Source organism: Falco biarmicus, chromosome 6 (genome assembly GCF_023638135.1).
Source record: "Falco biarmicus isolate bFalBia1 chromosome 6, bFalBia1.pri, whole genome shotgun sequence".
NCBI lineage: Eukaryota > Metazoa > Chordata > Aves > Falconiformes > Falconidae > Falco > Falco biarmicus.
Genome location: NC_079293.1, coordinates 56,448,929 through 56,464,982, shown reverse-complemented (window position 1 = coordinate 56,464,982; position 16,054 = coordinate 56,448,929). Strand labels below are relative to the sequence as shown.

The window sequence follows — 16,054 nt, the reverse complement described above, 5'->3', positions numbered from 1 at the left end:
ACTTTTTCAGTATGCTTACCTGCAGGTTGGAAGCCTTGCTGTTCGCTTCCTTCCATTATCAAAATCGTTTTTTATTGACTTTTAGAAAAGTAATTTGATTTCTGTAGGAAAACCGTGCAATGGATTGTAATCAGCATTTTATTTTAATGCAACGTTATTTTTTCCGTTATGCAGTAATATGGATTTTTCCCTGTCATATGTGGCTGGCGCTGACATACTGCTGCCGGACACAGCAGGAAAGATGTATTTGGCTTATTTGCAGTTCCAGTTTCCCGAATGCCTACCCAGCTTGGGTTTTTTCCCCCTCCCTTCACAGCATCGGTATTTTTCTCTCCCTCAGGTCACCTGATAACATTTCGGCTTTCAGTTGCGAGGAAGGGCGCGGGGAGGCCCCGCGTTGCCCGCCGCTGCCCGGGGAGCCGGCCCGGCCGCCCGCGCAGGTGCCGGTGACCGGCGGCCCCGCGGCCCCCCGGGAGCGGCCGTTCGGCGGGCACGTGCCGCCCGCCTCGCGCGGCGCCTCATCCGACGGGCGCACGCTCGACCGGGCCGCGGTTAGCGCCGCGGGGAGCCTGCGGCAGCCGCCGTCCCCCCCTTCGGCCGAGCCGCCGGCTTCCTTCCCCCGGGGCGCACCGGCCCCGCTGGCTGTCGCGCCTCGGCTGCCCTCGGAGCCGCGGCCCGGCGCGGCGGGGCGGAGAGCGGCGGGGCGGGGGGGGGCGGCAGGGGTGTGTCCTGCTCCCTGCCCGGGGCACCGGGGTCTCGTCTCCTCTCTCGGGCGACGGCGGCTCACTCGCCTGGCCGGCCCGGGGCGGGACGAGCCGGCAGCTCTGCTGCCCTGGAGCCATGGCACGGGAAAGTTTGCCGCTCCTCCTGCTACTGGCGGCGCTTGGCAGCCGAGGCCAGCCGCCGCCGCCGCAAAGAGGTACGGGGGAGCGGGGAGACCGTGCCCCACTCACCCCGGCCGGGGCTGCGGGGGACGTAGAGGGGGAGGCGGCTTTACGCCGGCTCGGGGGTCCTTGTGGCGACGGGAGGGTCGAGCGGACGGGGACCGAGCGTGACAAGCAGCTGCCAGCCTGTAGAGGGGACTCGGCTGGGGAGCGCTGCCGGGACACCGCCGCTGGTACACCGGCCGGCCTGAGCGGGCTCGGCGGCGCCGGCAGCGCAGCCCTGGCTCGGGGCAGCGGGCTCCCGGGCTGCCGCGCCACCGCCACCGCCGCCCCGCCCCGGGGCAGGGCCGCCCGGCTGCGCGGGGTACCGGGCGGGGAGCTGCGCTGCGCCCCCGGTACGCGCTCTCCCGCTCCATCTTCCCCGCAGACTCTCTCACGCAGCCGTTTATTAAGAGACAAAGGCATGAGCGTGGCCGATGAGCTCCGTTTTGGCCGAACGCGGAAGGGCAAATGATACTTGCTGTAGTTCAGGGCCGACCGGACAAGTTTTGGTCCCCGAGGCGTCACACGGTCTGTACAGGCTAATCTGGTGACAGCCCCTCGCCCCGCGTTGCGTCCGTCTGCTGGCATCCCTGTGATTAGGGGAGGCTTGGCGGGCTGTATTGACACAAATGCGGGCTGCTTGGGCTGCTTTTACTTAAGGTGACAAGTTGATGCAGTTATCCAATAACAAAGCCTTTCTCGGTGTTAAAAACTATCCACGACTGGAATGGGAACACAATCAATTGTATCTGGCACGAATAGTCAATGTCTTACGCGTGCAGTCACCTTCCATACAGTGTTCAGGTGTGTTGACACTAAAGGTTTTTTTGTTTGCTTACTTTCTCAATTAGTGTTACATGGAAAGATGAAAAAGGGTGATGTACGGCTGTGGTAGAAATAAACTTTACTAGATTTATCAGCTCTCACAGGAAATCTTTAAAACTGCTCTTCAGCTCGCAGTATTCTTTCTGGTGCCTGCATTTGCTGCTCTTTACATTTTTAGCCTTGCTAAAAACAATTCAGTAAGGAGATACCACGGGTGTGTTAAAATAAAACTAATTAAAGCCACTGTGGAATAACAGCTAGCTTGTTTGACCTTGATGTCACACTGTGGACTGAACCGTGGATTTGGAATTCTTAGAGTTTAGGGTTTACTTTGGAAAACATGATCGTTGTCATTTTGTGAAAAAAGTGTCTCAAGCAGCTGACTCCTTAATACTAATTTTACTGTGTGAGGATAAACGACAGTTGATCAAGTATCTGTAGATTAAAAACTCACACAGACTGTGTTTAGATGATGACTTATTGGTAAACATTGAAGACAGATTTTAAAAGTAGAGCATTTAAGATATAATACATCATGCATTTTCCTCCTGCTTCCCCCCCCCCCCTTTCTTTTTTCCCCTGTCAGCTAACGGATTTTTCAGCTAGAAAAATAGTGATTTGGCATTTCTTTTAATATTCTCTGTCTCTCACTCATGCACATGTGTGCACATGGAGACACTTTTGGAGAATGTCCTTTTCTGTATGCAGTATCTTGGGGTTTTTAACCTCTGCAGTGAAAGGATATGATCATTATTTTCTTTTTAAATTAGTAGTGGGTGTCTTGGGCGTTCATCTGCTGCATCGTTGGTAATTATAACTGAGTTCTGGTAATTCAGTGAGGAGCACTAGGCCTTTTAATTAAATGTTAATAATGTGATGATGGGACCTTCCAAACCTCACAGTTGAATTCAAGAGCTGACCGGGCTGCCAAATTTTTAAGCATTTACTGCCTTCTGAATTTCTTTCTAAGATGTTACAGCTGCTAGGAGGTGCTAGCACTATGTAGATATCACTGTGTTGCCCAGGCAAAGAGGTAATGAACTCCGCTTTACTGCAAAAAGTTTGAGAAGTCTGACTTCACTGAAGTCCTGGGGGATTTTTAACGTGTACAAGAATGTTACTAGAGCCATGGTTTATACCTTTAGACTTACAACTTTTGTTTTTCCACTTAATAGTTATTGGGTAACAACCATAACGTTGGATGGTAAGTATTGCTCTCTTAATTGTTAGCACCAGTCGGATGTCTGTGGAGAAAATTATGTAACAGAGCTGCAATGCTTTGAAAAACAGTGTTTGAGACAACACAATGAATTCCCATGTTGTTTTTTAGAACAGAACAGTTCAAGAACATTTTGCACCTCAAAGATGAGAACAGTCTGTAATTCTGGGGAATTTTTTTGGTTTTGGTTGTTTGGTTTGTTTTTTTTTTTAAGTATATTTATTTATTTATTTTTAAGTTGGTAGAAGATTTACTGTGGTCAGAAACCTGGAGTTAATTTTAATATTTTTTTTCCCCAGCCACACATGTTCTGTGGTTTGAACACTAAGTAGTCCTGTAGAGTTTCTCATAAAATGGAAGAATCAGAACGGCATGTACATTCTATAACAGTGTTTCTTAAAGCATAACTTGTTGTTAAGGCAAACTTACAGAAGTGTTGTATATTCCTTTTGAATCTTGAACTTTGGTTCATCCTCTTTCCTGTTGAGTGTGAGAGAACCAAAATAGTAGTAGCTTAGAAAAGAATAAAAAACTTGCTTTTGATGTGGAAGAATTAATCCTTTTATAGAAAAGTCTTCATGGGAGAGAACTGAAACTATGTATCTGTGAAAGGTGTGAATAGTCAGGACAGGGCTAATACACTGTGCTGTAACTTGATCGGTGGTGTCAGCTGCTGACCATCAGTGGAGATAACTCATGGAGTACAGGTGTTTTGTGCCATTTCACAAATCGGAAGTGTAAGTTGACTCAAAGAAGTGATGTACATAGAATACTTATAAAGTCAGATTTATCACGCAAAGGAGAAGTCCGGGGTGAAGGTCAGCCTATTGTTAGCAGCATGTGACTGGTGCCATTCTGTTAGGCAGTAGATGGTGGCAGGTTGGTCCATATTTCTAAGTCTTTAGGTGTAAGTTTTTACAATGAGTTTTCAGACTTTAGTTCAAAACTAGTTTCTCGTGTGTTATCTCGTGGAAATGAGGGGTTACAAGATTCCTTCCCACATATGTAGATGTGTGCATATGAGAGAGAAGGATAATGGGACATAATTTAATATTTCACATATTAAGATTGAAGAATGTTGTGTGGACTTAGATTCTCTTTCTGGAGACAAAAAACTCAGATGCTTTGTTAATGTAATGCAGTAAAGTAAAAGTTGTCTCCTATGTCTTTAGAAGGACCTCTTTGGAGTAAGGTCTGCTTTCAAAAATGACTAACGCCCCCAGCTGTAATCTTGATATAGAGAGCATTTCCATCGTGGTTAATGGCATTTGATCATTAAAAACATTCTGCTGACTTTATTTGGAGGATAGTGCATGTAAATGATTTAGTCTGCTTTCCCCAGAGAACAAGGCTTGGGTGATTGCTCTGTTTATTAGCTTGTTCACACCTAAATAAATCTTGAAGCTGTTGTCCAATACCAAGCAAATTTGAAAGCAATGTAGAAATCTTTAAGATAATCACTGAATCAGCAGCTATTTGGTAGGAAGAGCCCCAAAGTACTTTGTCTTCTGTGAGAGGAAAGGTAGAAATGAGCCATTATCTAATCCATTCATTCTGGTTAGTCAACTTATGTAGGGCTCTGGCTTCAAGAGTGTGAAGGAGAAAATGTCCATTGTGGAGGGTAAGCGTCCTGCAATGGGTAAAAATCTGTGTTTTTTTTTTTTTTAAATGGGATCTTTAATCCAATTTCAGGATTTTAGAACAAGTAACAAGCCTTGCTCAATGAAGGTGTACTACATATAGTACATTTTATGTATAACCTTTTTACATTCATTCTATAGTACATTGTATATGCTACTAAATGTTTTTGCAGGTAAACCTTTTGTGATATGGAAATTAGTTTTTTTTTTTCTTTTTTATTATTGTTTTAAAATTGTGTATATACAAGACGGATACTGATCGGTTCTGAAAGCTCTCTTCGGAATATTTAGTGGTGCCTGATCAGTAGGGATTAACTAGCCCCAAAATTTTGGGAGATGCTGCTCTCATAAATATGTTGTGATTGCTTGTAACTTTTTACTTCAGAGTTGTTGTCTGCATTATTTTCTTGTGGCTTAATAACAGGTTGGAAAAAAGTGAAAGCAGGAGGTATTAATATATGTTTCAGGTTTAGCATATGGGAAAGGAAAATACAGTAATTAGGGCCCACCTAAGGTATTAGAAGTAGGTAGAGGTGCCCAGACTGACTGGAGACATGACTTTGTGTGTTCCTCTGTGTACATGCTTTAACTTCAACTAACCACAGCCAAACTGAATGAGGTAGGTCTTGTGCAACAATGTGTGAATTTCTCCAAGCAACAAATAAAAACATAAGGTGCACTCTATGTTTATCCCTCCTTATTACTAATTTTTGCTTCTACAAGTTTTTTACAGGACTCTTGCTTATTAGGCTTGAGATACTAAAGTCAGAACAGTGGTTCTTTAACCTGTTCCAAAAATCTGCTTTAAAATAATACAGCAAACAATCATTTTTGATTAATTCAGGCTGGAGGAAGGAATCCACCCACACATGTTCTAATTTCTTATCCAGCTACTTGGACTGTCAGTTTTTGGAGACTGTAGTATTTTGGAATAAGAAGCAGCATGAATTCCTACTGCAGGATTGCTTTTTGGTTTTGTCCTTCCCGTTTGTTTCTCCTGAAGTAAGTCCAGACACCTTGTATTTGTACATCAGTAATAGGACACAAATACATGCAAATGTGAACTAGTGTGCGTACATGATTATCTCCTTTTCTTTCCCACCTTTTTTCTTAGATGATAAGTCTTTAATTACTGGATATTTTTCTCCTGAATGAGAGTTCTGTCTAGCATATTTGAGAGCTCATATGTCACACACTAGCAACTCAGGCCATGCTATCAAGACCAAATCTTGCTTACAGATATAAAATGCAGACAAATACGCTATGTTTGCTGAACTTTATATTGACTGTATCTGTGTCTTTGAAACAAGAAAGGGAATTCCTTGATGTTTGCCAATAAAGCTGGTTCATGAACTCGGTCCTGCTGATGATTATCTTATTTATTCTGTTGTACCAACTACTGTAGTTGATAGACAATTTGTAGTTCTTGCTTTTCCACAGTTTTGATGTTTTCCTCGATCTGAAAATGTAGATAAGAGGTACTGAAGACAATAGGAATGATTTTTGATCATTTCTATACCATGGAAAAGGTAGAGATTAGAACTTTCTTCTTTTTTTCTTGAAAAATATATATATTTATGATTTATTTTGATTAGAAACATGATGATTTCCAGAAAAAGTAACTTAATTTGTGTGATTTTTGTTCCAAGAAATAACAAATATCTCTCAGGGCTCTTGCGAAACTCAAAAACAAATAGCTGTTACTACTCTCAATTTTTTCAGCAGTTTCGTCTCCATTAGTTACACCTCAGTATCACAAGGATTTTCCTAGTACTCTGCTCCCTGCCAGATTCCTCTAGCAGACATTATCAAACCTTGTAATAACATTAGACTGTAAAGCAGCTGTAGCAGTATTCTGCCAGGGAACTCTTGTGAAACCTCAAGAAGAATAATGAACATTCCTGCAGAGTGGATTATCCAAATACCATTACAATGCCTTGTTCTGTCCCTGCTGACGTGTGTCTACTATTGTCATAATATTAATGGATTTGGGATGTAATAAAAAAGAAAATTACCAAAAAAGTGAACAAAATAGGATTTTAAAAAATTACTTTTATAGCTCTATCAATTTTGTTTTAATGGCAGATTTCTGTATCTTGTCATTCTTCACCTACCCCAATGAGTGGGAACAGTTTTTGAGGTCAGCTAGAAAGAATCAGAAGAATTTTTCTTCAGAAAATTATGGAAAATGCCTCTAACTACTGTATATTTCCCACTGCTGTGGGAAAATTCCCAATCAAAGCTGGGGATTTGCAATCAGGAGCTTAGAGATGCAAGAAAAAGAAATCAGAGGCACTGTTTTTCTGTACACTTACAGTGAGAGTGAGAGTAGATTTAGGATTTAATTTGCTTTTTTGTATATACACCAGCTTCTCAGATGAACCCTGTGAGTTTTAGATGCCACTTTCACTCAGGCTGCCTTTAGGTTTTGATGGAAGGTGCTCAACATGACAATGTATTCCTCTGTTTATGCTGTCTGCTCAACAGCCTGTAGTCCTGTTCCACAGAAATATCTGGATAATCTCTATTATAGGGAAATGCATTATATGTTATTAACTTTCCTGCAGTATATCCTGCACTGAGAATGCAGAATTACTGCTATACATTTGTTGCTGAATAACTTTCAGGCTGGGAGAAAGAATAAATAAATAGCATTATTTGTACATATTTCTGTGTTTCTAAATATGTATGATAAAATATTATGTTACACTGATACCTGTTCTGTTCATTTTCTAAACCCATTTGCAGTGGTAGGTAGTATGAGTAGTCTGGATTCCTCTGAAAGCTAGAAACCTTTACAAAACAAGAAGACACCTATGCCTTTTAAAGAATGCAAAGTAACATCAATAAAACATACAGGGCTTTTAAATTTGATATTTGGAACCATCAGGAATAGAACACGTATGTTTGTGCAAATCCCAGAACTGGTGATTTGAGTGTGATGCAGTTGCATGTCTCTAGTTGGGTGAATTATTTATGCGTTTTTTGTAGCAGCAACAAAAAGATGATTGCAGAGCATCAGGGGTATACTTCATGTGTTGAACCTTGAGCCAACATTGGCACTACTGAATTTGTTAATATTACCTGAAAAAATAAATTCATGGTACCATTTCATCCCGGTGAATAATTTTTTAGTCACCTTTTACAACAATTGCAGAAGACCCTCCATTGTGAATATAAGAATTCCCATATGCAGTACGTAGCATAAACCCGAGTCCATGTCTCATTGGCTTTTGATTTTGGTATGGTTGGAGAATATTTTCTATTAATAATTTCTTTTTGAAGGAGAATGATCCCTCACACAAAAAGGTTTTCTTTACCTTTACCTTCTTTACCACACATTTAATTGAAAATATATTTGTAATATGCACACTGAATTCTTCTCTTGAGCACAGTGTCTCTCTACAGCTGGGCACAGCCTTCAAAATTAGTTCCATTGTGTTAAGGTTGTGTATTGTGTGGGTTTAGGGTCTGTGTAAATGTGCTTCTCCCTCCCAGCTGCTTTTGCTATGCTTATAGGATAAATATGGCAAATATTTTCTAAATTCAGAGTCAGTGGGAAGCTTTTACATGCATACCCTATAATTGTTGATTATGCATGCAGCTTCAGTTTCCTCCCCCAGCTGTAGCTTTGACATGGAGAATAAGGCAGTCATTTGCCAGCAAAATTAATCGTTAAATGTTTCTATCAACTTCATAGCTTGTGAACTGGAGGGGAACATGCATTGAGCCTGCTTACCATACTGGTAGGAGTTATTTAGAAGTAACTTTGAAGCTCATAGTTTAATTGGTGAAAGAACTTTTGTGTCATAGAGAAGAGATGGGGAAAACAATAAGAACAACAATAATCATCATCATCATTAAGAGCTTGCGTCAGTTCTGGGGGAAATTAGACACTGTCGCAGAAGAATAAAGTGGAACTCGGGTTGTTACACTGAGTAGTTGGTCTCTTCATTGAAGATTCACCTTATTCTTTGGTCAATATTGTTACTCTCATTATTTCACTTCTGCCTACCCTTCTTAGATGATGATACCTGAAGGGATCAATGGATGCAGCTGTGTTCTACTGTATTGGTTCTTCCTCATAATAACATATTTGTGGCTCTTTGTACAGTACTTTGCTTTTACTTACAATATCTTTTCGTCCCAAAGTATCTATTTAAAACTAATGTGATTCAGAGGTGGTGATAGGTTCTTATGCAACTACTTTGCCTTCACCTGTTGTCTTTCATCTTGACTAAGTCTCATAATATAACTCAAAATAGTAAAATTACATCTGTGCCACTAGTAAGAGAGAGATCAGTGCTTGGTTTAGTATGTTACTTTGGATAGTTAGTAAAACTGTGGATAGCTCTTTGCACAGCGTTTGTGTGTATTTTTCATGTTTTTTATTTTAGTCATTTGTGTCTTTTAATGTGAACACGTGGCTTACTGATACATGTACTGTTTGACAGTGCTCATCTTAAAAGCATTGCCTGAGGAACAAAGGTACTTTTGAGGGCGAAATGTTTTGGAGAGAAAGCTGTTTGACTGTAAGAATTAAAATAAAAATAGTTGGATATTGTGCAGGATTACTGCTAATAAATTATTATTTTTGTTTCAGGAATTAACCTTTGCTGATTTTAAGCTTTGTCTTTGTATTCTAGGCTCTTTAGGATTAAAATAGAACTGTCATATATACAGAAGGTGATATGGTTCTGGATCACATGTATAAAGTAGTTAAAGAGAAAAACTGTGGTGATGAGCAAACTAATGAAAGACATACAATAATTGCTGATTGTGTTTAGCATTATAGAAGACACAGACAGCTAATGCCCTCCGGGACTTGATCTAAACGTCAGATACAGGAGGACAGAAGCGCTGATTTGTTAAGTTATCAATTCAGCGTATAGGTTTTGTTGTTGGCATGAAAATGTTTGTGGAACCAGCTTAGATATAGATTTGTTAAGGCTGGTGAGTTGTATCCGCTCAGTAGCTCTAGGGGAAACAGGTATTTGAATCGGAGATTTATGCAAGGATGTAAAGAACTTTGTGTGAAAGTGCTGATAAAGTAATGACATTTACGTAACTGATTGTTGAAGAGGTTTCATGAACAGCCTCATTAGAGGGCAAATAGAAGCTGGCAAATACAATGCTAACATTTAAAAAGGCCTCATGTGACAAACTTGTAACTATAGTTTTAGAATCAAACACAGTTGCAGACATTATAAAGAACAGAATTAGTAAATACATGGATAAATATGTTGTGCTGGCAAAAGCCAGAGTGGCTTTTGTATATTATATGAATAAAGCTACAAAGAATTTGTACTAGACATAGTAAGAAGGGCTATTATATTGGACTTGGGTTTTCAGAAGAGCATTTGAGAATATGCCTGAGTATCTTAAACTATATTATCATAGAAAAAAAGGAACAGACTACTATTTATGGAAGAATTCACAAAGGTTTTGACAAGGTCTATGCCTGGCTGTGACAGAATTAAACTTAAATTGAATTGATAGATATGAACATTAGTTATATTGGAAGCTATTTAGTAATTTGTTGTAATACTAGTAGTGCTCTGCAGAGCCTCTTTCTTCAATTAGCTTGAGAAAACGCAACATTCAGTTAAACAGGGTGCAGCCAGTTTCATGTGGCTTAGTTATTAAAGATCCAGTAAGTAGCAAGTGTTTTGCCTTATCTAACTGTAAGCTGCTATGAGTCCTCAGGACCTCCAGTTCTACAGATGGTCATTTATAGACCATTACTTTTCATGTGAATCTCTCCATCTCAGTGGAAGATGACGTAATTTGTAGGCATTCTGCTTCAAAAATTTGTAGCTGAAATGTAGATTGTGCTTGTAATCTACCGTTCTGTGCATTTGTGGAATAAAGCCACAGTGTTATGGTTTAATCCTGGTCGGCAGCCAAGCACCACACAGCTGCTCGCTCACTCCCCGCTTGCTGAGAGGGATGGGGAGGAGAATTGCGGAGAAATGTAAAACTCAAGGCTGAGATAAGAATAATTTAATAGGTAAAGCAAAAGCCATGCATGTTAGCAAAGCAAAACAGGGAATTCATTCACCACTTCGCATGGGCAGGCAGGTGTTCGGCCATCCCCAGGAAGGCAGGGCTCTGTCATGTGTAACGGTTACTCAGGAAAACAAATGCCGTAATGCCAGATGTACCTCCCTTCCTTCTTCCCCCAGTTTATATGCTCAGCATGACGTCATATGGTATGGAATACCTCTTTGGCTAGTTCAGGTCAGCTGTCCTGGCCATGTCCCCTCCCAATTCCCCGTTCCCCTCCAGCCCTCTCACCCATAGGTCCCAAGAAACTGAAAAGTCCTTGATTTAGTATAAATATCACCCAGCAACAGCTAAAAACATGGGTGTCCAACAGCATTGTTCTCACATCAAATCCAAAACACAGCACTGCACCAGCTACTAAGAAGAAAATTAACTCTCTCCCAGCTGAAACCAGGACAGCCTGGTTGCACATTTCTCATGCAAGAAATTCTCATTGTCTCACTTTTCCTTAATTTTAGTTGTAAATATTTTCATAGGAAGACCTATGCCTGGATGCATGAACAGTCACAGCACAGAAATTCCACTGCACAGGCAGTTTGAATAAGTTAGTTAGGAAAAGTAAGGCTTAACAGAGTTTGCAGAGTGAAAACCCTTACTGTAACATGTGTAATGTAGACTTTAACTACTACCTCTCTTCCTCTGTTATTACCAGTCTTTATTTACGTTTACGTGTTGTTGTTATGACAATGGAGAGTTTTCTTCCCGGTACCTGTTGCATGGGCTATCGGTTTTGTGCAGATGAAGCTGTAGTAGTGTGTGCCTATGATGACTTGGCAGTCCACCAGGGTCAAATGTGACTGGAGGAGCATTTATACACAGGTGCATGACTTTGAACACGGTGTGTGAAGGCCACTGGTTTAGAGTCTTCTTGTCCCATGGAGTGGAGTTGTTTCTAGGATTTAAAAGGAATTTTGGCTGCACAGTATGAAAATAAATATTTCCAATTAATTGAAAATCCATTGATGAATTAATCCACTAATTGCTCTAAGTACCTCTGTAATAGAACATTTAGTTTCAAAGTGAGTCAACATTATTAAGACAATCTAGAATGAGATGAAATTACTCTGCTCAATCTGTTTCATAAACTCCAGTAATTATTAAATTTCATGTTAAAAGGCCATTATATTCTGCACATCAGACCTTTAAATAACTTCTGGAATTAGTTTAAAAATGTAGCATTTCCTTACAGTATGTTCCTGTGAAATTATTTTCTAGAAGTGAAACAGAATTTACATATTCCCTGCTAAACCAAATCCACAGAGAGTCCAAGGAAATAATTTTCTCTTATTCAATATGTGGTTTTCCTTTATGGCTCTTAGTTGAAATATCTGAGTAAAATACCTAATATTGTGTGACGTGTACTCATTTTAGAGTGAAAGTTAGGTTTATTTGAAGTTAGAGTGAAATTCTTATTGACTTCCCTGTGGCAGGAATTTAATTTCCAGTCCTTATAAAGGGAGCATACAACACAGAACAACATTTTGTGCTGTTCTGCTGAGCATATGTATGTATAAGCAGTTTACTTCTACAGTGGCTGGAAGAACAAGGGGAGCAGAGGGTCCCAGAGCTGTCAGAATGGGTAGTTAAACTGAAGCATTAGCTATAGCTGAAATAGTGGGGAGTGAGTGCTACAGAGAGCTATTAGGAGCAGTTGGTGGTGTTCCCTGTTTAAATGAGGCTTTGTTTCCGTCTCTGCATCGGCTCCCTTGACCTATACTTAGGTACATAGCTGTACCTAAAGAGTGAATAAAAACAATTAGCTTTTAAGATAGACTAATTGTGGAAATGGCATGCAAAGGGAAGTTCTTTAAAATTATGTACAGATCCATAGTAATCTCTTCTGCTAAGAATGAAACTTTTCTGTCTCCAAGCTGAGATGTTTTCACTGTATCAGCTGGGCTGAAGAAACAGCTGTTCTAAATCTGTGAGGATCAGTTGGTATGCCATCAGATGGCACTTCTAGAATCCCACTCTTCTGTTTCATGAGTATGAATCACTCCTACATGTGCACTTAAGAGTGTATGTATGTTTTATGAAAACTTGACCAGTGGTAATTTCAAATACCAATTTTTTTTTGAATGTGCAAATAATTTACAAAATTATGTACAAATCCTTTACAAAACCTTTATGTACAAATAATTCTTGTAGTTTTTACAAGTGCAAAGAAACTTCAGCAAGGGATTCAGCCTTTACTAGATAAAGTATCTTAAGTAAGCTCAAGGTTTTAGAGGCTTATTCTAAAAGAATTCAGATTCATTTTTATTAGCAAAGCTTATTGTATCTGGCATCTTATTTTAGATTTTAGGGTGGATTTAATGTGTGGGAGTGTATTTAGGCTTATTTGACCTAAAGAGATTTTAAGATATGATGATATTCAGCCTTAGTTTCCACTAGGAAATATAATCAGCATGAAAGAAAATGAGTATATTTGTTTTAAATAATTTACTTTAAAAAAAAATAATAGCAAACACACTCAAGCTGTTTTCTTCCTGAATATCTTTGCAGTTCTTTTTCTAAAACAAACCCTGAAATTTTAACCTACTTTAACTCTAGTTGTTAGTGGGTGTTATATCTTACCAAAATCTTATTCCATATTCTTAACTCAATTTTTGTTTCCCCAGTGTGCTGTACTATACAAATGTTTCATTACAATGCGTTGCTCTGCCTGAGTTGCAACATATACAATGTTTAGAATTACTGCATATTACTAAGCTGCATTAAAATTCTAACTGAATTAATTACCTAGGACTTTCACATTTTGGGAACAGTTTTGAGTGAATCTGTATTTTTGATTTTGGACTATGAATATAGGCTTGAGATACAGACCATGTAGCTTAAAGCAGATGGATTGGCTGCTAGACATGGCCTAGCTGTGACAATATGGACTGATCTACTGTAAGGAGAAACGAATAAGGAGACTTTTCTGATGTACTCTGCTTTTTTAAATGGTATTTTTAAGAACATTCTAGACTACAGACAGGTCATATTTCCCACCCTTGTAAGACGCCTTTTGTGTTCCATTATTATTATTATTACTATTCCATCCCCTTTCTCTATGAATGTCTCTGCATAATTTCTATTAAATGGAAATTACTTACATCTGTCTAGAATAGATGTGTACTTGGAAGGTGAGCTAAACTGTTTTTTCCACATTCATAAATGAAGCTTCCACACTGCTATTTAGATAAGTGCATTGTGCTTTTGATATAGTGGATGTATAATGGAATATTGAATTAATTTCATTATTCTATTAACAATATTAAATCTAGTAGGTTCATGACTTCTGCCCATAGAAGAACTTATCCTTGGAAGGAAAAGATGAGATGCACACACCTTGAATAGTTTGTTTGTTGTTCAGTCCTCAGCCTGATAAAAAAGGCTCAGTAGGCCCAGAAACAGAAGTAGTGTTTCTCTTGGAAGTACAGTGTTGTCTGAGAAGAACATCTGTTTGTGTGCCAACCTCTGTCTTTCTCAGAAAAAGTGACAAGTTTCATGGCTTTTTTTTTCAAAGAAAGAGGTACTCTTATCCAGAATGTACTTCTGAAAAATAGCAACATTTCTGAAGATATGTGCTCTCTGATACTGGATGGTCTATTGTTGCATTAATTGTTTGAAATATGTCATGTGGAATTATTTGTTTTCTTAAAATTCTGTAATTGATCTGCTTGAATCATAGTGACCCAAACAGAGAGATGCTGGGGTTGGATTTCCTTCCCAGATATGAGTATTCCAGCACAATATTCCAGGAAACTCTTCTGGCTGATGCTTTTTAAACAATGCATGCTATCTTGCACAGATATGTATATTTCAAATATATCCTGTTGTTGCAGTCTTTATGAGTATGTATGGTTAGCTCCCCCCCCCCCAATGTATCAGTTGACTAGAAAAATGGCAACACAGCAAGTATGTGTTTTTAAAATGTGGTATTTGTATTAAGACAATCCTCAGTGGAGTGGAGAGGACAGTGAAGCGGGCCATAGGAAATGCTGCATAAATAGAGATACTGTTTACTTAAGACTGCTGCACTTTCAGTGTTCTTATTCTACAAATGCTTACATGCTCAGTATAGGATTTTTGGAAAATACCCAATTATTGTTATTAGCGGAATGCTTTGTGTCTGCAGAGTCAGACCCTGATGCATGAAGGATGTAAAAGTTTAGTGGCCTTCTAAATCAGGTCACAGTATATTTTTTTGTCTTTGATAACAAACTCTTGCAAACTTAATATTTGAACGACATAAACAGGAAGTTATAAATGTAAATAAAGGTTAAAACCGAATGTCCTAGATTTGCATCTGGATTTTGTTAATGGTCTTAAGATGCTTCCCAGAGCAACAGTATGCCACATGGGTAATCTGATAATGTGAATCTTTCAACCTTATGCATTCTAATCTTAGTGTGGTTTCCTGTAGTATTGCTGATATGCCAGATAAAACAAGCTTGGATCCAAAATCAACCTCTGTTATAAATGGATGCTCTCTGTTATCCCTATTTGTCCTGTAATCCATGATTAAGTGTTCCCTATCACAAAAGGAAAAACCTTACTGTATTCAGTTTTGTGTGTAGGCTCGCTTCCAAATGATAAGAAATTGCAGTTTACATGACTGTTTAGTTCAAGTACAGTTAAGTATTATTTTATGCTATATTTAAGTGTAGAAATACTCTTATTCAAAGCCACATGTCAGGGTAGCTAAATGCCTTTATGTTTCTTCAATGGCAGTAAAACTTTTCACTGTGAGGATGAAATTACTGTGATTTGGCTCTCAAAATAAGATTTTTTTTTTCCATTTAGTTGAAATTATGTACCATAGATTACATTGTCTGTAGAATTAAACTCTAACAGCAAAATTTGGTATGAACAAATAAAATGATTTATTTTGCTGTCTCTGAGTGCTGAATAGAATTTATGAATAAAAATACCAAGATCTGGTCCCTTCCCTTTCGTTTGTTCTGCCTTGGCAGACTTCCATTAGAAGTTTAGATGTGAATTCAAAAATCAGCATTTCACTATTACACTGAGAGAACTTTGGTGTCTTTCCGCTCTAAATTATGTAGAGTTACACAATAGTTCCCCATCTTACTTAAGGATTTTCATATTTGTAAAGAATCAGGAAAGCTTTGAGAGGATGCTTCTCTCTCTTATGCTAGAAGTGTCTTAACATATTTCTCTAACAATTCCATAAGGCATTTCAGAAGCATAACCAAAAAAAGAAAGCTACCACAAACCCCCAAGCCACTGAGACATAAAGTATTGGGGGAAGCACCTATAACCAGTTAACATAAGGCATGTAGCTTGATTAGGGAGATATTCTTTCTATCAATCATTATTATGGTTATTTTTTTTTATGCAGCACTTCAGAGTAAAAGTCTGAGGTGCTC

The 16,054-nt window shown here is 39.3% G+C and overlaps 1 protein-coding gene across 1 annotated transcript in view; it reads left to right on the top strand.

The window, feature by feature from the left end:
- Positions 1-733: 733 nt before the first annotated feature.
- The window catches only part of LAMA2 (laminin subunit alpha 2), a 377,372-nt gene continuing 362,051 nt past the window's right edge, over positions 734-16,054 (top strand). The window contains exon 1 of the mRNA XM_056344337.1: positions 734-919. Within this exon, the coding sequence (XP_056200312.1) occupies positions 841-919 (79 nt within the window). The 5' untranslated portion in view covers positions 734-840. The remainder of the gene's footprint in view (positions 920-16,054) is intronic.